This window comes from Lissotriton vulgaris, chromosome 9, assembly GCF_964263255.1.
Source record: "Lissotriton vulgaris chromosome 9, aLisVul1.2, whole genome shotgun sequence".
In the NCBI taxonomy this organism is placed as follows: domain Eukaryota; kingdom Metazoa; phylum Chordata; class Amphibia; order Caudata; family Salamandridae; genus Lissotriton; species Lissotriton vulgaris.
The window spans coordinates 231,898,094-231,924,563 of record NC_141697.1 but is presented as its reverse complement, the minus strand read 5'-3'; the positions used below and the strand labels follow the sequence as shown (position 1 = coordinate 231,924,563).

General features: G+C 49.4%; 1 protein-coding gene across 1 annotated transcript in view; it reads right to left on the bottom strand.

Moving 5' to 3' along the window:
• PLEKHG3 (pleckstrin homology and RhoGEF domain containing G3) overlaps positions 1-26,470 on the bottom strand; it is a 608,515-nt gene that overhangs the window by 13,178 nt on the left and 568,867 nt on the right. Inside the window, exon 18 of the mRNA XM_086939446.1 lies at positions 9,590-11,132. Within this exon, the coding sequence (XP_086795572.1) occupies positions 9,590-11,132 (1,543 nt within the window). The remainder of the gene's footprint in view (positions 1-9,589; positions 11,133-26,470) is intronic.

Genomic DNA, 26,470 nt, shown 5'->3' with positions numbered 1-26,470 from the left:
TAGACATGGTGGTGGTGGATGCGGTGGACGCGGTGGTGGTGCATGAGGTGGTGGTGGACGTGGTGGTGGGCATGGTGGTGGTGGTGGACGTGGTGGTGGTGGACGTGGTGGTGGTGGACGTGGTGGTGGGTGTGGTGTTGGTGGATGTGGTGGTGGTGGACGTGGTGGTTGTGGACATGGCGGTGATGGATGTGCTGGTGATGGGACGTGGTGGTGGACATGGTGGTGGTGGATGTGGTAGTGGATGTGGTGGTGGACGTGGTGGGTGTGGCGGGAGTGGTGGTGGGTGTGGTGGATGTGGTGGTGGTGGACATGAAATTGGACATGGTGGTAGACGTGGTGGTGGTGGACATGGTGGTGTTGGACCTGGTGGTGGTGGATGTGGTGGTGGATGTGGTGGTGGTGGATGTAGTGGTGGTGAATGGGGTGGTGGTAGTGGACGTGGTGGTGGTAGAGGATGTGGTGGTGGTGGAGGTAGACGTGGTGGTGGCGGACGTGGTAGTGGCCTCGAGGTGGACATGGTGGTGGCTGTGGACATGGCCGTGGTGATGGAGGACGTGGTGGTGGATATGGTGGACGTGGCGGACGTGGTGGTTGTGGACGTGGTGGTTGTGGACATGGTGGTGGTGGACATGATGGTGGATGTGTTGGTGGTAGACATGGTGGTGGTGGATGTGGTGGACGCGGTGGTGGTGCATGAGGTGGTGGTGGACGTGGTGGTGGGCATGGTGGTGGTGGTGGACGTGGTGGTGGTGGACATGGTGGTGGACGTGGTGGTGGAGGATGTGGTGGTGGTGTTGGTGGATGTGGTGGTGGTGGACGTGGTGGTTGTGGACATGGCGGTGATGGATGTGCTGGTGATGGGACGTGGTGGTGGACATGGTGGTGGATGTGGTAGTGGATGTGGTGGTGGACGTGGTGGGTGTGGCGGGAGTGGTGGTGGGTGTGGTGGATGTGGTGGTGGTGGACATGAAGTTGGACATGGTGGTGGACGTGGTGGTGGTGGATGTGGTGGTGAACTTGGTGGTGGTGGTAGTGGACGTGGTGGTGGACATGATGGTGGTGGCTGCGGTGGTGGTAGTGGACGTGGTGGTGATGGTGGATTTGGTGTTGGTGGACGTGGTGGTGGAGGACGTGGTGGTGATGTGCTGTTGGATGTGGTGGTGTTGGATGTGGTGGTGGTGGATGTGGTGGTGGTGGACGTGGCAGTGGCCTCGTGGTGGTGGTGGGTATGGTGGTGGTGGACGTAGTGGTGGTAGACGTAGTGGTGTTGGATGTGGTGGCCATGGTGGTGGTGGACGTGGTGGTGGTGGATGTGGTGGACATGGTGGTGGACATGGTGGTGGACATGGTGGTGGTGGTGGTGGACATGGTGGTAGAGGTGGTGGTGGGTGTGGTGGTGGTTGACGTGATGGTGGTGGACGTGGTGGTGGTGGGCGTGGTGGTGGTGGACGTGGTGGTGGTGGACTTGGTGGTGGATGTGGTGGTGGGTGTAGTGGTGGATGTGGTGGACATGGTCATGGATGTGGTGGACTTGGTGGTGGTGGGTGTGGTGGTGGTGGAGGTGGGTGTAGTGGTGGTGGACATGGTGGCGGTGGACGAAGTGGTGGTGGACCTGGTGGTGGTGGATGTGGTGGTGGTGGACATGGCGGGGGTGGAGGACATGGTGGTGGTGGACATGGTGGTGGTGGACGTCGTCAACATGGTGGTGGATGTGATGGTGGTATTGGTGGTGGACGTGGTGGTGGTGGTGGGTGTGGTGGTGGACCTGGTGGTGGTGGGTGTTGTGGTGGACATGGTGGTTGTGGACATGGTGGTGATGGACATGGCGGTGGTGGACGTGGTGAAGGTGGACGTGGTGATAATGGACGTGGTGGTGGTGGACATGGTGGGGGATGTGGTGGACATGGTGGTGGTGGATGTGGTGGATGTTGTGGTGGTAGACGTGGTGGTGGTGGACATGGTGGTGTTGGACCTGGTGGTGGTGGATGTGGTGGTGGATGTGGTGGTGGTGGATGTAGTGGTGGTGAATGCGGTGGTGGTAGTGGACGTGGTGGTGGTAGAGGATGTGGTGGTGGTTGAGGTAGACGTGGTGGTGGTGGAGGTAGACGTGGTAGTGGCCTTGAGGTGGACATGGTGGTGGCTGTGGGCATGGCCGTGGTGATGGAGGACATGGTGGTGGATGTGGTGCACGTGGCGGACGTGGTGGTTGTGGACGTGGTGGTTGTGGACATGGTGGTGGTGGACATGATGGTGGATGAGTTGGTGGTAGACATGGTGGTGGTGGATGTGGTGGACGCGGTGGTGGTGGACGTGGTGGTGGGCATGGTGGTGGTGGTGGACGTAGTGGTGGTGGACGTGGTGGTGGACATGGTGGTGGTGGACGTGGTGGTGGAGGATGTGGTGGTGGGTGTGGTGTTGGTGGATGTGGTGGTGGTGGACGTGGTGGTTGTGGACATGGCAGTGATGGATGTGCTGGTGATGGGACGTGGTGGTGGACATGGTGGTGGTGGATGTGGTAGTGGATGTGGTGGTGGACGTGGTGGGTGTGGCGGGAGTGGTGGTGGGTGTGATGGATGTGGTGGTGGTGGACGTGGTGGTGGTGGATGTGGTGGTGAACTTGGTGGTAGTGGACGTGGTGGTGGACATGATGGTGGTGGATGCAGAGGTGGTGGATGCGTTGGTGGTAGTGGACGTGGTGGTGGTAGTGGATGTGGTGGTGGTGGAGGTAGACGTGGTGGTGGTGGACGTGGTAGTGTCCTCGAGGTGGACGTGGTGGTCATGGTGGATGTGGTGTTGGTGGTGGCGGTGGATGTGGTGGCGGTGGATTTGGTGTTGGTGGACGTGCTGTTGGATGTGGTGGTGTTGGATGTGGTGGTGGTGGACGTGGTGGTGGACGTGGCAGTGGCCTCGTGGTGGTGGTGGGTATGGTGGTGGTGGACGTAGTGGTGGTACACGTAGTGGTGTTGGATTTTATTATTTTTATTTTGAAAGTTTTAAATAGCGCGAACAAGATCTTTGCAGATATCAGAGCGCTTTACAAAGAGAGGGTACATGAGGGAGCACAGTCAAACAGGTAAGTCAATAAAGCCAATCATGTAAAGCAATAATACAAGTAATAAAAATAAGCAAAGGGGTCGAACAAGTAGTGCTGATGGATATGGCGGTGGCGGACATGGTGGTGGTGGATATGGTGCTGGTGGACATGGTGGTGGTGGAGGTGGGTGTGGTGGTGGTTGACGTGATGGTGGTGGACGTGGTGGAAATGGTGGTGGTGGGTGTAGTGGTGGATGTGGTGGACATGGTGATGGATGTGGTGGACTTGGTGGTGGTGGACATGGTGGTGGGTGTGGTGGTGGTGGAGGTGGATGTGGGGGTGGTGGACATGGTGGCGGTGGACGAAGTGGTGGTGGACATGGTGGTGGTGGATGTGGTGGTGGTGGACATGGCGGGGGTGGAGGACATGGTGGTGGTGGACGTCGTCGACATGGTGGTGGATGTGGTGGTGGTATTGGTGGTGGAGGTGGTATTGGTGGTGGACCTGGTGGTGGTGGGTGTTGTGGTGGACATGGTGGTTGTGGACATGGTGATGGACGTGGTGGCGATGGACATGGTGGTGATGGACGTGGAGGTGGTGGACGTGGTGATGGTGGACGTGGTGGTGGTGATCGTGGTGGTGGACTTGGTGGTGGATGTGGTGGTGGGTGTGGTGTTGATGGAAGTGATGGTGGTAGTGGTAGACGTGGTGGTGGTGGACATGGTGGTGTTGGACCTGGTGGTGGTGGATGTGGTGGTGGTGATGGATGCAGTGGTGGTGGATGCGGTGGTGGTAGTGGACGTGGTGGTGGTAGTGGACTTGGTGGTGGTAGAGGATGTGATGGTGGTGGAGGTAGACGTGGTGATGGAGGTAGACGTGGTGGTGGTGGACGTGGTAGTGGCCTTGAGGTGGACATGGTGGTGGCTGTGGACATGGCCGTGGTGATGGAGGACGTGGTGGTGGATGTGGTGGACATGGTGGTGGTGGACGTGGTGGTGGATGTGGTGGTAGTGGTGGTGGACATGGTGGTGGTGGACGTGGTAGTGGTGGAGGTGATGGTGGTGGACAAGTTGGTGGTGGACCTAGTGGTTGTGGACGAGGTGGTTGTGGACATGGTGGTGGTGGACATGGTGGTGGTGGATGTGGTGGACACGGTGGTGGTGCACGTGGTGATGGTGGACGTGGTGGTGGGCGTGGTGGTGGTGGACGTGGTGGTGGTGGACATGGTGGTGGTGGACATGGTGGTGGAGGATGTGGTGGTGGGTGAGCTGGTGGTTGGACGGGGTGGTGGACATGGTGGTGGTGGACGTGGTGGTGGTGGGTGTGGTGGGAGTGGTGGTGGGTGTGGTGGACGTGGTGGTGGTGGATGTGAAGGTGGACATGGTGGACGTGGTGGTGGTGGATGTAGTGGTGGATGTGGTGGTGGAGTTGGTGGTGCTGGTGGTGGTGGAGGGAGATGTGGTGGTGGTGGACGTGGTAGTGGCCTCGTGGTGGACGTGGTGGTGGTGGACGTGGTGTGGTGGACGTGGTGGACATGGTGGTGGTGGTGGATGTGGTGCTGGTGGAGGTGGGTGTGGTGGTGGTGGATGTGGTGGTGGTGGGTGTGGTGGTGGTGGATGTGGTGGTGGTGGATGTGGTGGTGGTGGACATGGTGGTGGTGCAGGTGGTGGTGGTTGGGGACGTGGTGGTTGGGGACGTGGTGGTTGGGGACATGGTGGTTGGGGACATGGTGGTTGGGGACGCGGTGGTTGGGGACGCGGTGGATGTGGTGTTGGTGGTGGCGGTGGACGTGGTGTTGGTGGACATGGTGGAGGACGTGGTGGTTGTGGACGTGGCAGTGGCCTCGTGGTGGTGGGTATGGTGGTGGTGGACATGGTGGACGTAGTGGTGGTGGACGTAGTGGTGGTGGATGTGGTGGACATGGTGGTGGTGGACATTGTAGTGGTGGACATGGTGGTGGTGGACGTGCAGATGGACATGGTGGTGGTGGACATGGTGGTGGTGGACGTGGTGGTGGTGGTGGAGGTGGGTGTGGTGGTGGTTGACGTGGTGGTGGACGTGGTGGTGGTGAAAATGGTGGTGGTGGGTGTGGTCGTGGTGGATGTGGTGGACATGGTGATGGATGTGGTGGACATGGTGATGGATGTGGTGGTGGATGTGGTGGTGGTGGACGTGGTGGTGGTGGACGTGGTGGTGGAGGTCGACATGGTGGTGGAGGTGGACGTGGTGGTGGAGGTAGGTGTGGTGGTGGTGGACATGGTGGCGGTGGACGAAGTGGTGGTGGACATGGTGGTGTTGGATGTAGTGGTGGTGGACGTGGCGGTGGTGGAGGCCGTGGTGGTGGTGGACATGGTCGGCATGGTGGTGGATGTGGTGGTGGTGGTAGTGGAGGTGGGTGTGGTGGTGACGTGGTGGTGGTGGGTGTGGTGGTGGACATGGTGGTTGTGGACATGGTGATGGATGTGGTGGTGGTGGATGTGGTGGTTGTGGATGTGGTGGACATGGTGGTGGTGGACGTGGTGGTGGGTGTTGTGGTGGTGGTAGACGTGGTGGTGGTGGACATGGTGGTGGTGGACATGGTGGTGGTGGACATGGTGGAGGTGGACATGATGGTGTTGGACCTGGTGGTGTTGGATGTGTTGGTGGTGGATGTAGTGGTGGTGGATGTAGTGGTGGTGGATGTGGTGGTGGTAGTGGACGTGGTGGTGGTAGTGGATGTGGTGGTGGTGGTGGAGGTGGTGGAGGTAGACGTGGTGGTGGTGGACGTGGTAGTGGCCTCGAGGTGGTGGCCATGGAATGGCAGTGGTGGTGGATGTGGTGGACATGGTGGTGGATGTGGTGGTGGACATGCTGGTGGTGGTGGTGGACGTGGTGGAGGTGATGGTGGTGGACGTTGTGGTGGCGGACATGGTGGTGGACATGGTGGTGGACATGGTGGTTGTGGACATGGTGGTGGTGGTGGATGTGGTGGTGTTGGTGGTAGAAATGGTGGTGGGGGATGTGGTGGGGTGGATGCGGTGGTGGTGAACGTGGTTTTGGTGGAAGTGGTGGTGGAGGAAGTGGTGGTGGTAGTGGTGGACGTGGTGGTGGTAGACATGGTGGTGATGGACGTTGTCGACATGGTGGTGGATGTGGTGGTAGTGGACGTGGTGGGTGTTGTGGTGGACTTGGTGGTTGTGGACATGGTGATGGACATGGTGGTGATGGACATGGTGGTGGTGGACGTGGTGGTTGATGTGGTGGACACGGTGGTGGTGGGTGTGGTGGTGGACATGGTGGTGGGTGTTGTGGTGGTGGTAGACGTGGTGGTGGTGGACATGGTGGTGTTGGACGTGGTAGTGGTGGACATGATGGACCTGGTGGTGGTGGATGTAGTGGTGGTGGACATGGTGGTGGTAGTGGATGTGGTGGTGGTGGAGGTAGACGTGGTGGTGGTGGAGGTAGACGTGGTGGTGGTGGACGTGGTAGTGGCCTCGTGGTGTAGGCTGTGGACATAGCCGTGGTGGTGGAGGACGTGGTGGCGGATGTGGTGGACATGGTGGTGGATGTGGTGGTGGACATGGTGGTGGTGGACGTGGTGGTGGTGGTGGAGGTGATGGTGGTGGAGGCGGACATGGTGGTGGTGGACGTAGTGGTTGTGGACGTGGTGGTTGTGGACATGGTGGTGGTGGATGTGTTGGTGGTAGACATGGTGGTGGTGGATGTGGTGGTGGTGATGCGGTGGTGGTGAACGTGGTGTTGGTGGACGTTTGGGGGTGGTGGACGTGGTGGTGGACGTGGTGGAGGTGGACGTGGTGGTGGTGGATGTAGTGGTCTTGGTGGACGTGGTGGTGATGTACGTGGTGGTAATGGGACGTGGTGGTGGTGGATGTGGTGGTGGACGTGGTCGTGCTGGACGTGGTGGTGGTGGACGTGGTGAAAGTGGTGGTGGTGGAGGTGGGTGTGGTGGACGCGGTGGTGGTGGACGTGAAGGTGGACGTGGTGGTGGTGGTGGATGTGGGGGTGGTGGATGTAGTGGTGGATGTGGTGGTGGACATGGTGGTGGTAGTGGATGTGGTGGTGGAGGTAGATGTGGTGGTGGTGGACGTGGTAGTGGCCTCGTGGTGGACTTGGTGGTGGTTGACGTGGTGGTGGATGTGGTGGACATGGTGGTGGTGGACATGGTGGGGGTGGACGTGGTGGGGGTGGACGTGGTGGGGGTGGACGTGGTGGTGGTGGATGTGGTGGTGGTGGAGGTGCGTGTGGTGTTGGTGGACGTCTTGGTAGGGAATGTGTCCTGTGGCCCAGTGATTTGGCAGCCTGTAGACAGAAATCATAGGTGCTCATGCATCGGTATCTTCACGATAGGGCACGGGCCCAACCTTTGAGTGCAGTCGCTCACTGAAGACCCGCTCCCCATATTATATGAGCATGTTGGACAATTGTTCCAATCCCTGGTTTAATGTTTTAGATGTCCAGTAGGCCACCTACAATTGTCCAGAGGATCTACAAACAATTTGGCATATCCTGATAATACAATGTCCTACATAAAGCAATGCTCAGAAGATTCCACTCTGGCTCTTGTTACAATTGAGCTCTGATGATTATCCTGTTCTTTTAAGAGATCAAAAAGCTGTTGACTACAAAAGTGGACATGCTGTGTTATAATCTATTATTGTTTTTTGGGTGGTGTAACTTCACGATTAGTAATACACATACATGTATGTACATTATACATGTTTATCACACTTTGCTTGAACAGGGAGCATGAGGAGGAAAATAAAAGGTGAAAAGCAAAAAAAGGATAAAGGGAATTCACAGAAACTAAAGCCAGAGGTCAGCGGCAAGATGCAGAGAAAAGGCGGGGGAGGAGCTATAGGTAAACTACTTTGGAGGGGGGAGTGGAGAAGATAGGATGAATATTTAGAGACTCATGTCCGAGTTTGCTTAAGAAACACATTGGAAAATATAATTTATTTCACTTCTGCTATTTTTCACATTTTGACCACGTTTAAACTGCAGGAAAGCAAGGCTGAGGAAGGGGAGGGAGTTTGAGGGTTCTTATAACGTTAATGGCTGTGACTCCTGGATCGGAAATGTGCGTGAGGCTGCCAACTGCAATACACGGGCTTATGTGCTCAGTCTGACGGATGGAGCCCGGCCTGCCCTGCGAGGCTGAGCCCCATCCATATCCCGAGTTAACAAGCAGGAAGTGTGATAAGGGGGTGGGGGGGTGGCAAATGGTGAGCATTTTCGCAGCCGCTTTGATGTTCGGTGGCCTGCGGCTCACTGAGAACATCAAAGCGGCAGCAAAAGTGCCCCCAAAGGCTGCAGGCAGACAAATGGTGCGCGCAACCGGCGCACATGCACTGTGCCCGATCCGCTTGCAGACTTTGGGTGCACTCTTGAAAGCCCCACTAAATACCTTGCCAAGCATCGCTAACGCGATGACTTAGAGGAGACCTAAAAAGGAATGATGAAAACATGTTTTGGACCTCCCCCTTTATCTAGCCCCCCGCTTGACCGGGGGGCTAGATAAAGGGGGAGAAAGTTTGAATTTTACTCAATGTGCATTTTGCGATTTGGTGTACAGCCCTTTGCGAAACTCGCCTTTAAAGAGATGCTCAGTATTACCGACTTCACAAGACTCACAATGTTAAGTGAAGTATTTGACAAGTATACATTTCCCATTTAAAACGGCACCTTCTGCAAAACCCTATAAAAACACGGCCATAGTTTAGTAAAATACACTACACACATTCCTGAGATTAGCATAAAGGCATGCAACCTTAGAGCCATGCTCACAACACCATTGTGAGTTAAACCACCTCCAAGTGGGACACTTATGCATTCTAATGTTGATGCTAATGAGTCTTGTAAAGCGCACAAATACCCGCAGGTGTCTTGGAGCTAGTTAGATGAAGAAATACATATGTCTATAGAATTAACCAGTGTTAAAAAGCTAGATTTTAAGCCGTTTCCTAAAAATCAGCAAGTTTGGGGCATTTTTGAGCGCAGATGGTAGGGCATTCCAGACCTTTGCCTGTCCCAGAAAAAAAAACTCCTGCCACCCCAAGTGGACAGTCTACATTATTAAACAATATGCAATACCTCAAAATCTTCAGTGAAGGTCTGGAAATAAACATTTGCAACTTATAGACATCCCCGCTACACAGAATTGGTCTATAGCATTTTATTACAACTATTTACCTTGGACATGAGCCTAGATATCAACTGGTGGATAATATATTGTCAATATATGTTTTGGCCTTTCTCACAGGCTTTTTGGTATAATCTTTGCCTTTAAGTCACAACCTACTTACAAACCTACCTCTCTAACCCAAATCACGTGCGTTCAGCTTTAACATTAGTGCTCTTAAAATCTTTCATTTTCCAGTTTTTGAGGGTTATGCCACTGGATCACAGAATTTATAACAGATATTTCAAGGGTACACCTTGGTAGAGAAATAATTGCAAGTGAACATTAGAAGGTCAAAAATATGCCTTCTTTGACTACTTTGGGATGTTATGTATACAGTTCAGTAGTCTAATTCCAAAAGAAGTCATATTTACCCTTATCAGCCATTTGCTTCTCTTCCTGTACAGAAGCGAGTATGTTCTTCCTGAGATCCTCCTCCAACTCCTTCACATGCCTCTGCACAACAGGTTTGTTGCTTTTTATCCTTTGGCTATACTTCCGTGCTAACTGATAAACCTTGTTCTTCAACTTGTCGTTCATATCTCCTTCTAGGATTTTCGTATATTGCAGGATCTTTGGGTGAAGTTTTATAGGCTGGCACATGTTGGATTCTTGGCCATTGTCAGTAACAACGTGTGATAGTTTGGCAGGAAATGTTTGACAAGGAGAATTACTTTCTGGAGAAGGAGTTGCGGATTCCTCGTTTATTGTGCTGAGGTCACTGTCCTCAATAATAAGCAGAGGTTCATGTAAGTCAAAGCCATTCTCATGGTTTCTAGAAAAATTGTCTCCTTTCTGCTTATGCTCAGGATTTGTGTTCGTTTGTCCTCTTTCACCTTCACTGAGTGACCCACAAAGTTCAGCCAGAGGGTCACTGTGTGCCCTCTCCATCTCCTCCCATACTTTAAACATCTCTGAGGGTGGTTTGAATTCAGCATCTGTAATTGGCAGCTGATCTACGATATTACTTCCTTTGGCCTGATCTGCATTCTCCTTTGGATAAGAAACCAAGGGGAGACCCTGATCACAGTTTGAAATTGGTACCTCTGAATAAGCCCAAGATGCTGGCCTGCTACCACCAGTGCCATTAGATTCACTAGTAGAACTGCCTTTCCTTTTCTTTACAGCTTCCTCCAATTTAGTTTCAGCCCTTGGTAGACTGTTAAACTTAAATACAGAGTTCCTCACTACCCCTGCAGGAATGTAGGACAGACTCTCCCTTCTTTTGATACTGAAAGCTGCATCCTTGCTCTCAGCATGATCATAGTAACCTTTGATTTTGTCAAGGAGCAACCGGTCCTGTTTGGATAATGTGGAGTCCTTCCTCTTGAAAACAGGCCGATCGGTCTCATTCGGGCTTCCTAAGCCTGGAGATCCTATAGTTTTTAATGGAGAAAAGCATGGAGAAAAAACGGTTCCTGAGTCTCCTGGGGTCTCTCGTGGAGAGGAGCAACTGCGAACATCAGAAGAACTGGTACAGTGTCCCTTATCAATGCAATCCAGACTCTTTGTGCTACCACTTCTACTGGACATTCTTGGAGTTAGAGAGCCAAAATATTTCCCATCATCCAACGCAACGCTGCTCCTTCGAGACAGGCTATTCATGAACCTTTCTGCAATGATGCTGGCATGGTCCAAGACAGATGGCGGAAGCATGCTGCCCGGCTCCTGGGCGATCACCTCCTCTTCGTCTTCACTACTGAGTGTCTTTATTTCCTCTGTGTTTTCAGTTTCTCCTTGCTCGACTGGGTCATGAATGTCTACAGAGTTGTTGCTTTCCAATTCTTCTGGTTGAGTCAAAAGGGTTTTCTTTTGCAAATTATTTGACTTTAAATCACCAGGCACCTTATATGATTTTTCATTTTCAGGGAGAGACTCATTTTCCATAAAAGTAACTGTCTCGATAGCAGGAGCAGCCTGAAAAACAAAGAGGGATAGTTATTGCAAATAAAGTCCTGCTACTAATAGAATGTCTAACCTCTAAAAGGAGAATGTGCCTAGACAAAGATTCCAACATGCAAAACATCTGGGTTACTGGTATTTCAGGGCATGTTGCTACATTTACACAATTACTACACCAGAAAAAAAGCCATTACTATCTGCATTGCTTGGGCTCACCAGATACTTAACTGAATAGAATGAGTGCACCACAAAGGGAATCTATAAACACACACTACTGTGCTGATATAGCTAGCAATTTACAGAAAAGTGACTTGTGAAAGTGGTCATGCGGTTAATTCAATACAATTTAATTTATTTAAGCACAAGGCGTATGGTGATCCAAGCACCACAGGAAGGTGCAATGATAGTCAACTTGTGGCAACAGTAACAGCTGATACAAAACGGGATGATGGACGGAGCGTTTGAGCAAATCAAACACTCACCCCCAGTCAACTGATCTGTCATGCCAGAAACCGGTTCTAGGATGCTTGTTTCCGGTCCAGGGAAGGCATGGCTTGGCAGTTCGGGCTGGACTGTTCCCATGAGGCACAGGGTCAGACTGATTTGCATGTGGCTATGTCTGAACTTGGGTAGCAGAGTGGGCTAAAGAACGATGATGGATTAAACCCAGATCTGTTGACTGGGTGTGAGTGTTTGATTGGTTCAGATGCTCCGTCCATCACCACCCCCTTTTGTACCAACAGTAACAGCTGAGGCTAATTATGTGGGGAAGTAGCCACAGATCCAGCCCACGGGAAAATAAACTTTAGAGACCCCAGCAAAAAAGCATTACAAACTGTAGACCTGGAAGAAATTTGCTTACCTGTTATTCGTACTAGTCATTAAATAAGTTGGACAAATTAAAAAATAAAATCAGCCCATATATACAGAAGCTGAGCTTTGTTATTTTATATGTGTAAAATGAGTGGCTTATTTTATTCTCATTACCAGCATTTAAACAAAAAATATCAGTTCCAGGCAAAATACATTTCTATTTAAAGTATATTACACTTGCACATTTTTTTTGTTGCCAATCTAAATATAATCCGTGGGACACATTTAGCCTATTTGCAGTCAGAGTATGCGTTCTGTTTGTAAAAACTTGAGGTTGACAGCTTCTGACCCAGTTTATAAATCAATAAACAAAGAGAACGAGCACGAAGCTAAGCTTCAGACAGCCCAGACATCCCACCCTCACAAGAACTGTGCAACTCACTAGCCATCTTCTTCCACTGCAAGATCGCTGACATCCACGACAGCTTCAACACCACGACCACCACAACTACGCCAGACTCCACCTCCCCTGTAAACACTACCAGCGCCAACCGCCTGATCTCCTGGTCCTACGTCAACAAGACACACCAGGTCATGAACTCCATCCACTCAGGATCTCTGTCAGACCCGTGCCCACACCACGTATTCAACAAAGCAGACACAGCCATCGCACCCCAACTACGGAAGGTCATCAACATCTCCTTTGAAACAGCGACATTCCCGGAAAGCTGGAAGCACGCTGAAATCAACGCCCTCCTCAAGAAGCCCAAGGCGAACCCCAAGGACCTCAAGAACTTCCGGCCCATCTTCCTGCTCCCATTCCCGGCAAAGGTCATCGAGAAAATCGTCAACATGCAATTGGCCCGCCACCTGGAAGACAACAAAATCTTGGGCCCATCCCAGTCCGGATTTTGACGAAACCACAGCACCGAGACAGCCCTCATCGTACCCACAGACGACATCAGACGCCAACTAGACAATGGCGAAACATCAGCCCTCATCCTCCTGGACCTGTCAGCCGCCTTCGACAGGGTCTGCCATCGCACTCTAAAGACACGCCTCCTAGAAGCCGGAATCCAAGAGAAGGCCCTTGACTGGACCACGTCCTTTCTCTCCGGCAGAACCCAGATCGCCCTCCTCCCACCCTTCCGATCCGAAGCCACTGACATCATCTGCGGCGTCCCCCAGGGCTCATGTCTCAGCCCGACGCTGTTCAACGTCTACATGGCCCCCCTCGCACAAAAAGGCCCGCCATCCCAACCTCAACATCATCTCTTACGCCGACACCCAGCTTATCCTCTCTCTCACCAAGGACCCACACAACGCCAAAACCAACCTCCACGAGGAAATGAAGGCCGTCGCCGACTGGATGAGGAGCAGCCGTCTGAAGCTGAACTCGGACAAGACGGAGGTCCTCATCCTCGGACCCATCTCCCCAGCCTGGGATGACTCCTGGTGGCCGACCACACTGGGAACAGCACCAACACCCACTGACCATGCACGCAACCTAGGATTCATCCTCGACTCCTCCCTCTCCATGTCTAACAGGTCAACAAGTCTCCTCCTCCTGCTACAACACCCTCCGCATGCTCCGCAGGATCTACAAGTGGATCCCAACCGAAACAAGAAGAACGGTGACACAGGCCCTCGTCAGCACAAGAATGGACTACGGCAACGCACTCTAAGCAGGAATCCCAGCCAAACACCTACAACTACTACAACGCATCCAAAACACCTCCGCCCGACTGATAGTCAACGTACCCCGCCGCAGCAACATCACCCCCCACCTGAGAGACCTACATTGGCTCCCCGTCGACAAGAGGATCACCTTCAAGCTCCTCACCCATGCACACAAAGCACTCCACAACACCAGACCAGCCTACCTGAACAGCAGACTCCGCTTCTACACCCCCACTCGCCAGCTCCGCCAGCCTCGTCCTCGCTGCTGTCCCCCGCATCCAACAAACGACCTCCGGCGGCAGATCCTTTTCCTACCTCGCCGCCAAGACCTGGAACACCCTGCCTACCCACATACGGCAGACCCAAGACCTACTCACCTTCAGAAGACTCCTCAAGACCTGGCTCTTCGAGCAGTAGCAGCACCCCCCTCCCCATAGCGCCTTGAGACCCAAACCGGTAAGTAGCACGCTTTACAAGTACTCTGGTTGATTGATCGATTGATTGGCTTGCTCATGAGCTGTGAAAGAGAGATCCTCTATCAATGGATATTGAAAGTACACATACACAATTACCATCAAAGGAGGTCCACTGTCAAGTGGACCACAGAAATAAATGTATTTTCTCCAATGCATGCTTCGGAAGTTTGACATGGTAAGAGTATGCTGAGTAATGTTCGTAGAGAGGCAGGCACATAGATGACAGACCTTGAGCTCCTTGTCAACCGTGCCATCCAAATATGGAAGCTAGACTATCTCAGAGAGCTCTCTAGGTGGCAACAATACAACTATGTCCTTCATGAGCCACTTCTGTATTAAATTCTCCTGAATTAGGATTCTTGACCCTTGAAGTATAACTCCTTCCAGAGTAATAGACAGTTCATCTTTAACACTTTTGTACTTTTTAGCATTCACCATCACTGGTGAGAGGTCAAGTATTTCGGTTCCATGATTGATGTGTAATACTATTCTTCAACTTCAGCATGTCAATATCATGGCTTGTCGCAGTGATGATCTGGGTTAACGATATGGCAGCTGGCGTATCTGACTGTACAATGAAATTAATGTAGGCTTCAGCTGTCTTGAATGGATTACCGTGACCATGTGTAGGGACTCTGGAAAAGTAGTCAGCGGAGTTTTGATCTTTCCCTGGACAATGTACAATGGTGTAATCATACTCTTGTAATCTGAGTCCCCACTGTTCAATGCGAAGATGCATCTTGGCTTTTGGATTGCCAAAGATAGTCAATAAAGCTTGATAATCAGTTACAAGCATAAAATGTTTACCATACAGGAATACGCAGTCGGGCTGAGAGTAAGCACGTTCTGTTTGAGATAAACGTTGACTGGCATATGACACAAAATGATTCGAGCAGGAGGGTGTCCGCTGTGCTGGACCAGGATAATGCTTAACTCAACGGGGTTAGCATGAACAACTATCTCAGTGTGAAGCTTTGGATTAAAAAAAAAGCCATTCCAGTAGCAGTTTTCAATGGATTTTTTGATTGTCTTGAAACTTCTCACAGTCCGGTGGCCACTTGAATGAAATATCTTTCTTCGTTAACTCTTGTAAGGGAGTGCTTATGGTCACAAAGACTCATGTATCTAAAGCAGTAACTGGCGATGCCAAGAAATGAACGTATTATAGAAACATCTTCTAAGGGATCATCATTTGACAGCACTTGTACTTTAGCAGGATAGGGTGTCATAAATTTAGTCCTATGAAACTCACACTTGCCTGCATTCAAAGTCAGGCCTGCATCAGTTAGTAAGCGACATACTTGAGCGAAAGCTTTATCAAACTCCTTTTGTGTAGCTCCTAAAATCAATATGTCATCGCTATAGTAGAATGCATTCACAACCAACGGCATGATAAGTTGAATGACGTCTTGAAAAAGTTCTGCAGCTGATGATACACCAAAACCGAGTCTTTTATATCAAAACAGACCTACGTGTGTATAAAAGGTTGTAATATACCTGCAATATTCTTCAAGTTTCAACTGATAACCTTTATTTAAATCTAGGCGAGCGAAAACCTTTGCACCTTTTAGTTGCGTTATTGTGTCAGCAAATTGTGCACCTGGATACCGTTCTCGTTCAATTGCCTTATTTGCTTGGTGCATATCAACGCATATGCGTACAACTCCTTCAGAGTCCTTTTTGGGAACTACCACTATGGGACCACTTGAGCCCTCAATAATATCATGTTTAAGTAATGATTCAAGTTCATTTTCAACAGCTTCTTGTAAATGAAAAGCAACTTGTCTAAGTCTCTGAGCAATAGTGTGCAACCTTACTTTCATCGTCTTTAGCTTCTCCAAACCATGAAACAATGAAGGAAATTGACTTACTATTTTGTAGTGAGCATTCAGGTAGTCAATCACAGAAATCAGTCCCATATCACAGCGGTACTGAAATGGAGCAGAAAGAATCTTGCTGCTGTACCTTGGAGAACAAGGATGGGTGCTTGCGCCCCGCTTTCTTGTGTTTCAATGTCGCCTCAAATGAACCTGGACTTATTATAGGCATCGATGCAGCAAAAGTGTACACTTGGCCTTAAGTCGAGGTAATAATTTTTTTCTTCAGGCATTATATTTATCGATGCACCACTGGTATTGAGCAGTCATTGTTTTAGACATTTGTTATTGAATGACATTAGTCATTCGTAAGAGAATTGCTTTTAAAGCGCTCTGCATGGTCTTCAAGGCCCTGCATTACATGGGTCCTAGATACATGAAACTGCTCTTCCATTGGCATAAACCAGCAAGAACCCTGAGATCTGGGGAATTGGCACTGGTAACAGTCCCCAGAGTTAAGAGAGCACGCTGGGGAGGCAGGAGTTTTTCCCTCGGGGCGGCAGAGGCGTGGAACAAACTGCCACTCAACCTTAGACAAGCCTCGGACCTGATGGCTTTCAGGAGAGAGCTCAAGACCTGGCTCTTTACTCATTAAGCTCTCAGGCACCCACATACACTGGTTCAATCGTGCTAGCGCCAGGACACCTCCGGGTAAGCGAGCACTCTACAAATGTGAAAAATAAAACTGTCATTTTCGCACAATGTTTGTATGGCGTTGGTGTTTGGCATGTAGACATTTCTTTAACTGACATTTTTCCTTGCAGGCGTCTAGTCAGACACATGTCCTGATCTCTGAGGTTAACATTGACATAGTGTGGCTGTCTTCCTCACTTTCACAGGACACGGAGGTGGGCGAGCTGTTTGATGATGATTTAGAAGACAGTCTACTTCGTTCAGTGTCAATTTGCCTCAATCGATGTTGCGGCTTGTCTTTGTGGGGTTGCCTCGAACTCTGGAAGGTTCTGGCGGGCATTTTGCCTTCGGGACGTGACACACGTGCTTTATCCTTTGCTTTACAAACTGTCACAAAATGGTTCTCTTTCCCACAGCCTTTACATAGCTGTCCAATGGCGAAACAATTACCTTCATGTGAAAACGAAAACCCACCTCTAAAACATAACTTCTTTTTACTGGTAGACAGCACTTTTTGTCCTTCAGTCTTTTGCTTTGGCTTACTTTTTATACTCAGGACTGATTCACTTTGGGTACCTCTGGCCTCTATGTCAGTGGTTTGTATTTTAGCACACTCCTCAGCTCTGGCAGCCATCAACACTAGCTCCAGACTAAGAGATTCTCTCAGCATTCATTGTCTGAATGAATCGGACAAGAACTCATCAATAACTAGGTCGCATAACCTCCTCATCATTAAATTCATTGAACTTACAGTGTTTGATGAGTGTAGTGTATCAAGTCTCTCCATAAATTCATCAATGGTTTCACCAACTTTTTGGCATTCTTGACTGAAAATATATCTTTTGTAATCAATGTTTGGTACTGGATTGAACTTTAGATTCAGCGTTTCATTAATCAGACAATATGTAATCTCTTCGTCAGTTAGCAGCATTTTCTTTAAGACTTCTTTCACACCATCACCTGCAAAGATATTTGAGATCCTTAATAATCTTTTTCACCAGTCTCTTAAAGTGCATCTATGAAATCACATCTCTATCCATGCAGACCATCTATATATTGGTCAATATTTTGCCAGTATTGTAAGGTGGTGGTGGTTTCAGGAACACAGCATCGTTGTAGACTAGTGTAGAACACACTGAAACCACAGGTGGTTCCTTGTAAATTGGTGTTTCCAATTCGTTTGTGAGACCTTGAGATGTGCTGGCCTCTGACTCCTCTTTAATGAGAGCTGAAAACATGACTTTCTTCGCAGCCATTTGAAAAATGTCACTATTGCAAGTTGCTCTCCTTATTTTACAAAGACCTGTGAAGTTGTTCTGAGCCTTGGCAGCTTTGTGAGTGAGCTGCTTTGGATTGGACCGCTCCATAAGCATAACCCTCAAAAACCTCTCCTTAAGCCACCTTCAGAGATTTCAGTAGTACGAGGACTCCCTTCAGGGCATTCAGTAGGCCATTTTTTCTTCTCTTCTAAATGTCACTTTGTTGTTTGTACCACCTGGTTGACCTCTACATTGCAGCACTTCTGTTCACAGCTTTATTTTCTAGGTTATGATTATCAGCGCCTGTACTTTGTAAACAAGACTGAATCCGCTTTCAGTGTTAACACTCTGTATAATGTACAACTTTATCTTCAATGGCAGCACAATACCTTTATGTATGGCTGGAAAATCAGGTCTTGACCATCAATGTGTAAATTCTATGCAATGTTTCCGTTGTCTACATGTGCTTTACAGCAGCTGGAGTTGCGCTTTGACTCTACGTGCATGAAGCGTTGAATCCAATCTCCAACACCGACTTACGTGGCACACAGTTTTCTTGATCCGCGGCAAACTATTGGGAGAGCATGGTCATTCTTCGGGTTACTTATCCCCTATATGGATGCCATTTGTGACATCTTCTCAGCCGGGTAACTGCCGATAACCACACCACACACAGAGCTTAGTATTAAACACTTTTTAATTGTGCTGCATGTAAGTGTGAATTCAATATTCTAAAACAAGCTTTCATGGCATTGCACTCGGTCACCTACGTCACAGCTCTACGGATGGCCAGTAAAACACTGGCCCTTGAATAATGGTGCTCTTTCACTATACTGTTTGAGCATCCTTTGGTAAAAGTCTTAGCTGTGTCTGGCAATCAGTGGGCATCCTTAGCATGGTGCCTACCCTTGGTAGAATGCTGGCCTTTGCATAATGGTGGTATTTTATGGCAACCTGTGGGTTTCCTTACTCGTCTTAGTAGAATGGTGCCACTCATAGCATTCTGCGAGCATCCATGGATTGAGGTTTCCCATCTTGGACATAATGCTGATTCCCAAAGAAAGGGGGTTCTTTCTTGACACACTGTTTGCATCTATGACTCACGCAAATAACTGGCTTTGGCAGTTTGGTGGTAATTCTTAGCACATCGTGGACATCCACTTTACAAATGTGGCCAACCCTGTCATAATGTTGATGTTGATGCTGACATATTGCGGGCATCAATGACACAGTAGTCATACTTGCAGTAAGGTTGTCATTTTGCGTTAATGTGGCTATCCTTTGCACAATGGTTATGGTGCTAACAGTTGACATACTGAGACCATCCATGTTAGATGGTGCCCAAACCTGCTATAACGATGGCTGCTGCATTATAATGTTAGTTCATGACATATTGTGTGTATGCTGGCCCTGGAAAATTGGTGGTCAATCACTGTGTGGTGGTACCAATATGAATAATTTTGACTACATTGAAGTGCAAGCAGTCTCAAAGAAGAGAAGGACCAGTGAAAGCGAGCATATGTGATGTGAAACAGTATACGTGCTGAGCCAACCGCTCTCCAAAACCCAGGACAAAGACATATTTTCTAATGCACAGGTTGCGAGTAATGGTCAAGCAAGATAAAAGGATATTGCATTAATATATGCTTGTGTGTAACGTAACACATTGACCTCAGATGTAGGTCAGGTGCAAACAAGGCAGATGTGTGCCAGATCACACTGGAGCTTTGTAATCCTTTCGAAATTCTGGTCTGACCCCAAAAAATGTTCAATAAAATGTCTAAACATTCTTAAAAACCGCAGCTCTACCCAAACAAATGATAACAAAATCAACTACACTGAGCTCAGTAAGAAATCGTTAAGTAAAAGTAAGGAAAGGTCAGAGTGGCAGAAATAAGACTGAGTGAGGTGATGTAATGTAGACAGGACAAATACTGAGGACCAAACAGTCTGGGTGAGTGGACACAGGGCTGACACATCTGTCAGAAAACAATCTAACCCTCCTATACAAGGGCACCACACGAAATAAACAGGCATCACAACTAGGAGTACATTCTCTACTGAGGGACCCATGAGAGACTTGAGTTTTCAGATGGGACATTTTCTGATCTCAACTATAAGGGCAGAGAAAATAGATTTTCAAATGCTTTATGCTATAAGAACCAGCAATTAATTAGATGGCAGAGAATCGTTTAGGATTCACACTTCCAGATCATGGCGGTCTGACATCACTGGCATCACCCTGCAATGTTGAGAAGCACCCTGGATTTACTGGCTGAACGGATGAAAAATTGAGCAGCTCTCCTACATAAGAATGATGATGACTTTCTCCAGCTGGGGAAACAAGGCTTCAGGCCTAGCCTCTGCAGCTTGAACCCTGCTTCACAGCCCTTTGATAGAAAGGAAAACAAGTCCCCCCCACCAAAGACTAAGCCCAAAACAACATGGCCACTGGTCAGGCTTTAGCTGGCACATAGGAAAAATGAAAGTATAGATTATAATCTATGTTTGACCTCTCTGTACCAGCTACACACCTAAAGACTAGTTGTTATATTTTTTAAAGCTATATAATGGCGAAGTCCGATTTTTATTAAAAATATTTTTAAAATGCAACTGTGACAAGGGTCACCCGTTTGAAGAAGGAAAACAAGACGATAATACTGAAATGCCTAAAAGATCATTCTCACCCTCTTCTCCCGCCCAGGATGAGTGGACTGAACATGGACTAATGCCCTTTTCAGACGACAGCGAAAAAAGGCACTGTTACTTTAACTGGGGAGAGATGTACACTCACCCCACCCTATCCGATGACGTCGAAGGGGCTGGATGCTCAAATCCAGGAAGTCCACAGCGAGAGGTGTGTGAGTCCACCGGAGGAGACGGAATCTGGGGAAACGCAGGAAGGAGACGAGGAGAAGCAAAGAGCGAAGGAGTGCCCGAGTCGGAGGACGCGGCGGAGCCAGGAGGCCAACGTTCTTACGAATCGCCCAGCCATGCTCTAGGAGGAAGAGCGTGCTCACACAGGTGCGTGAATGCTAGACGGGCTGGGCAGGCCGACGGGGAAGACCCCGAGCTAACAACCCCTTACCTAATCTCCCGGTACCCCCCCGAGCACACCCTTCACGTGTATAGAGTTGCTGTGCAATGAGTGTCCCTGCCCTACCCCTCCCTAAGCACCGTACCAGAGGTTGAACGCTGTTCTCATACGAGCTTCTTTTTTGTTGTTGTTTTATTTTATTTATGTACACGCCTCCCGTACCTGGAACCTTAACCTGACGGCACTGCACTGGAGTGCAAAAGGAGAGGACGGACCCCGCAGAGGGACAGGAAGGCAGCTGAAAAGACTTCTGAACCCCCGTTACCCTACTACCGACCCATCCCCTACAAAAAGCGTGTCATTCGGCCAATATAACGACTGTTACAAAAAAGCCAAGTCTTTGTACTTCCTACCACCCTACCACAAGTGGTGGAGAATGCGGGCAATCTGACTGCCGTCTGTAATACAGAGATGGACGCCCTAATACAACACCTGGTAAAGGGTCAGGAGCAACTCGGATGGGCAGTAGAACAGCTCACCTCCGCCCAGTCGGATAGAGACACGTTAAAAACATCATATCCGCGCAAATAGAAGGATTGCACAAAATGATGGGGGAAACCACTTTTCCTGCTCCTATTGAACCACGAAACCACACCCCATGGCCCTCCGGGATTTCCCTACAGAAATACGTGTCAGGGGAACACCCCAACACCTTTTTGCTGAATTTTGAACGGGCTGCGCGGGCCTGTGGATGGCCAATGGAGAAATGGCCGTTTTTTTTTGGCTCCCCTGCTGACAGGGGAAGCACAAGTCGCCTACCAGGTGGCCAATGCCACAGGAAACACACCCTACAATGAGATTAAAATGGTGATACTCGATCACCTTGGATTGGATGCAGAGGCGTACCAAGTGCATTTCCGAAAGGAAAGGGGCATGCCCGGCGAAAATCCCAAAACACTCTTCTTCCGCATGAAGATGGCCGCGGATAAGTGGCTAGCGCCTAACACTAGCAGCAAGGAAGACATAATGAATAAAATCCACCTTGAACAGTACTTGGACGCTCTCCCCTTTCATACCCAAAAATGGTTGCGTCAACACTCACATTTAACACCTGAACAAGCCATTGATATGGCTACTACCTTCTCGCGAGCCCAACCAAAGGTATACACCGGAGAGCCAGAAAAACCAAGCAAACCTATACCCGGAAAATTCGGGAAAAACCCCTGCCTGAGTATTGAAGCCAGCAAACCCCGAACCAACCGACCAGAGGTTCCCTTGTTCCGAGGGCCGCAATGTTTCGAATGTGGGGTCTGGGGCCATATAGCCATACTCTGCCCACAGAAAAAACCTGTTGAAGAACCATTGGAAGTGGGACATTATCCCAAGTTTGTTTTTTACACCGCAGAGATGGGAAAAGCCTTTCACGTGAGTGTATGGGTGAATGGGAGAGAGATAAAAGCCCTTCTTGACTCGGGTTGCAGGCAATTCGTAATTCAGGGAATATTTATAAAACCCAACCAAATAATCCCTGATACCTTGGTACACATTAGGTGCGTTCATGATGACGTCAAACCTTATCCCCTGGCGACAATACCCCTAAAGTTGTCAGAGGGTGGCTCCCATATCATAAGGGTGGGGGTGATGGATACACTACCTGAGGAACTAATCATAGGGACGGACAATCCTAGGTTTCTTGACTTGTTCCGACGCACCTTGCAGAACCATCCCCGTTCATCTATTCCTGTTCCCTTGGGTACCAAAGCCAATATAGCCGTACCTGCCCTAATAACGCCTGAGCCATGGACCCTAGACAAAAGCTTTCGATTCGCCCAAGCGAATGAAGCTTCCCTATTCAATGCTGGGGAGCAAGCTCATAGTACCCAAAATGATCCTAGTCCTAGATACCCCCTCTTTTTTTATCAAGGAGGGACTATTATACAGACAGGCTAATAAGGACGAATCCCACCAACTATTAGTTCCTTTATCATACAGGGAACAAATAATGTTTTTTTCTCATTCCCACTTAACCGCGGGTCTTGTGGGAAGTGAAAAAACTACCCAAAATATCCTAAGACATTTTTACTGGCCGGGAATTTACAGAGACATAAAAACTCACTGCCAAGCCTGTGATGTCTGTCAGAAAAGGAATCTCCACCGACCTCCCGCAGTCCCCTTACAGCCTCTCCCCATTATAGGGACCCCCTTTGAGAGGATGGGGATGGATCTGATAGATCCATTACCCAAGAAAGGACGAGGGAACCAGTACTCTCTGGTAATCATTGATTATGCCACCCGGTTCCCAGAAGCTTTCCCTCTAAGAGCACCCACTTCGCGTTTGATATCAGAGAAGTTCCTGGAGCTATTCTCTCGAGTAAGGTTCCCCAAAGAGATTCTGACTGACCAGGGCACTCCTTTCGTATCAAAGCTAATAAAAGAAGTTTGTGGGTTGTTAGATCTTAGGCAGATAAGAACATCAGTCTACCACCCACAAACCGACGGCCTGGTCGAAAGATACAACGGAACCCTCAAGACCACATTAAAGAAAATGCTGGCCGTAAATGGGAAGGACTGGGACCAGTTGCTACCCCTAGCCCTCTATGCCATAGGGGGAAAAAACAAGGCAGCCTAGGATGTTCATCCTTCGAAATTCTGTATGGGCGACAGCCACGCTCCTTATTAGAGATGACTAAGGAAGCGTGGGAACGAGAGGAAGCAGACGATAAATGCGGAATGTTGGAATACACCCAGGCCCTGAAATCAAAACTAGGAAAACTGAGAGACGTGGCCTATTCCAACTTGGAGAGAAGTCAAGAGAAACAGAAAACCTATTATGACCGTGGGAAGAAATGGAGAAAATTGGAAGTCAACAACTGGGTCCTGGTGTTGTTACCCTCCAGTACCAATAAGTTTCAAGCAGAGTGGACAGGACCCTACAATGTCCTAGAGGCCATAGGGAAGACTAGCTACAAACTTCAAATATCAGCACGAAAAACCCAGACGTACTACATAAATTTAAAAAAAATGGTGGAACCCATACCTAAAGATGCTCATATCACCTTACCCACGTTCCCACTCTCTTCATCCACTCTAGACGACCTGGTGATCAACGAAGAACTCAGAGAAACAGAAAAAGAGGAGTTACAGAGCATCCTAACCCCGTTTGCTTCGGAATTCTCTGACATCCCAGGAGAGACGTCCATATGTTAACGTTGGATCGAAACAATCCCGGGAAAAATCATCAAACAACGACCTTATTGAATACCCGAAGCAAGGAGAGCCGCGATTAAGAAGGAGGTGCAAGAGATGTTACGGCTGGGCGTCATTAGACCTTCCAGGAGTGAGTGGTTGTCTCCCATTGTGATGGTGCCAAAACTGGATGGAAGCACAAGGTTCTGTATGGACTTCCGGGCTTTAAACGAAATATCCTCATTCGATGCATACCCTACCCCGAGAATTGACGAACTAATTGAAAAATTAGGCGAAGCAAAATACATAACAACGCTGGACCTGACCAAAGGATATTGGCAGGTACCCTTGAGGGAAGAAGACCGGATGAAAACTGCATTTGCCACCCCAGATGGATTGTTCGAATTCAACATGCTTCCCTTCGGGCTTCATGGGGCACCAGCAACGTTTCAGCGTCTCATGAACACTATACTTCAAGGTCACCAGTCTTATACTTCAGCCTATTAAGACGACATAGTAGTGTTCAGCCCTGATTGGAAGACCCATTTATACCATCTTAAAACCATCCTAGGGGTATTACGACAGGCAGGGTTACACGTGAACTCAAAAAAATCCGGGGTAGCATATCAAAAAGTCAAATACTTGGGATATGAGCTAGGCCACGGGATAATAGAACCCCAAATAGAAACGATTAGGGCCATCTTAGAAACTCCTTTCCCTAGCAGGAAGCGAGAAATGAGAGCATTCCTGGGTTTAATCGGGTACTATTGCCGTTTCATTTCCCAATTTTCTGAAGTAGAAGCCCCCTTAACCGACACCCTGAAACAGAACGTGAAGGCCCATACCCTATCACAGCCCACTCCAGAGATGTGGAAAGCATTCAACAGACTGCTGAAAAAAATCATAACCACCAGTACCGTGCTATCGTCACCGGACTTCAACCGACCATTCATACTGCACACAGACGCCTCAGAATATGGTATAGGGGCTGTCTTATCACTGCTGTCTCCTGAGGGTACAGATCATCCTATTCTGTATATAAGCAAGAAACTTTTTCCCCGAGAACTAAAGTATCCAACAGTTGAGAAAGAGTTCCTCACGATAGAATGGGCCGTAGACAAGCGGAGATATTATCTCGAAGGCCACCCCTGTACACTCTACACTTGTTTAAGGAACCCCTCCAGTGGATGTGTCAGAACATATCTCTGAACCCCTGAGTCTTACGCTGGTTTCTCCCCTTTCAGCCATTTACATTCACGGTAAAACATTGCAAGGGTACAGAGAATGGCAGTGCAGACTATCTCTCTCGGTCCTTTCCCCAATCGGGAGAATCCAAGGGGGGAGGTATGTGACAAGGGTGACCCGTTTGAAGAAGGAAAACAAGACGATAATACTGAAATGCCTAAAAGATCCTTCTCACCCTCTCTCTCGCCCAGGATGAGTGGAATGAACATGGACTAACGCCCTTTTCAGACAACAGCGAAAAAAGGCACTGTTACTTTAACTGGGGACAGATGTTTCACAAACCCCGCCCTATCCGATGACGTCGAAGGGGCTGGATCCTCAAATCCAGGAAGTCCACAGAGAGAGGAGTGTGAGTCCACCGGAGGAGACAGAATCTGGGAAAACGCAGGAAGGAGATGAGGAGAGGAAGAGAGCGAAGGAGTACCAGAGTCGGAGGACGCGGCGAAGCCAGGAGGCCAAAGCTCCTACGAATCGCCCAGCCACGCTCTAGGAGGAAGAGTAGCTCACACAGGTACGCGAACGCGTCACAGGCTGGGCAGGCCGACGGGGAAGACCTCGAGCTAACAACCCCGTACCTAATCTCCCGGTACCCCCCCCCCGAGCACACCCTTCACGTGTATAGAGTTGCTGTGCACTGAGTGTCCCTGCACTACCCCTCCCTAAGCACCGTACCAGAGGTTGAACACTGTTCTCATATGAGGTCCTTTTTTTGTTGTTTTATTTTATTTATGTACACGCCTCCCGTACCTGGAACCTTAACCTGAAGGCACTGCACTGGAGTGCAAAAGGAGAGAACGGACCCCGCCGAGGGACAGGAAGGCTGCTGAAAAGACTTCTGAACCCCCGTTACCCTACTACCGACCCATCCCCTTCAAAAAGCGTGTAATTCGGCCAATAAAACCACTGTTACAAAAAGCAAAGTCTTTGTACTTCTTACCGCCCTACCACAGCAACTTTTAAAAAGTTACCTCTGACTGGCTTGAAGCTGCTGCAGGCTAATTTGTATTAGTTCCCAAGCAACTGCACAGCCCATACTCTGCCTGAATTAGGTGTTAAACTGCTCCAGGGCCGGCATTGTAACAGGGAGAGCACCTTACTATGCAATCCTACAAGTTACCAAGCAATGCAACCATTATGTTAGGATCAT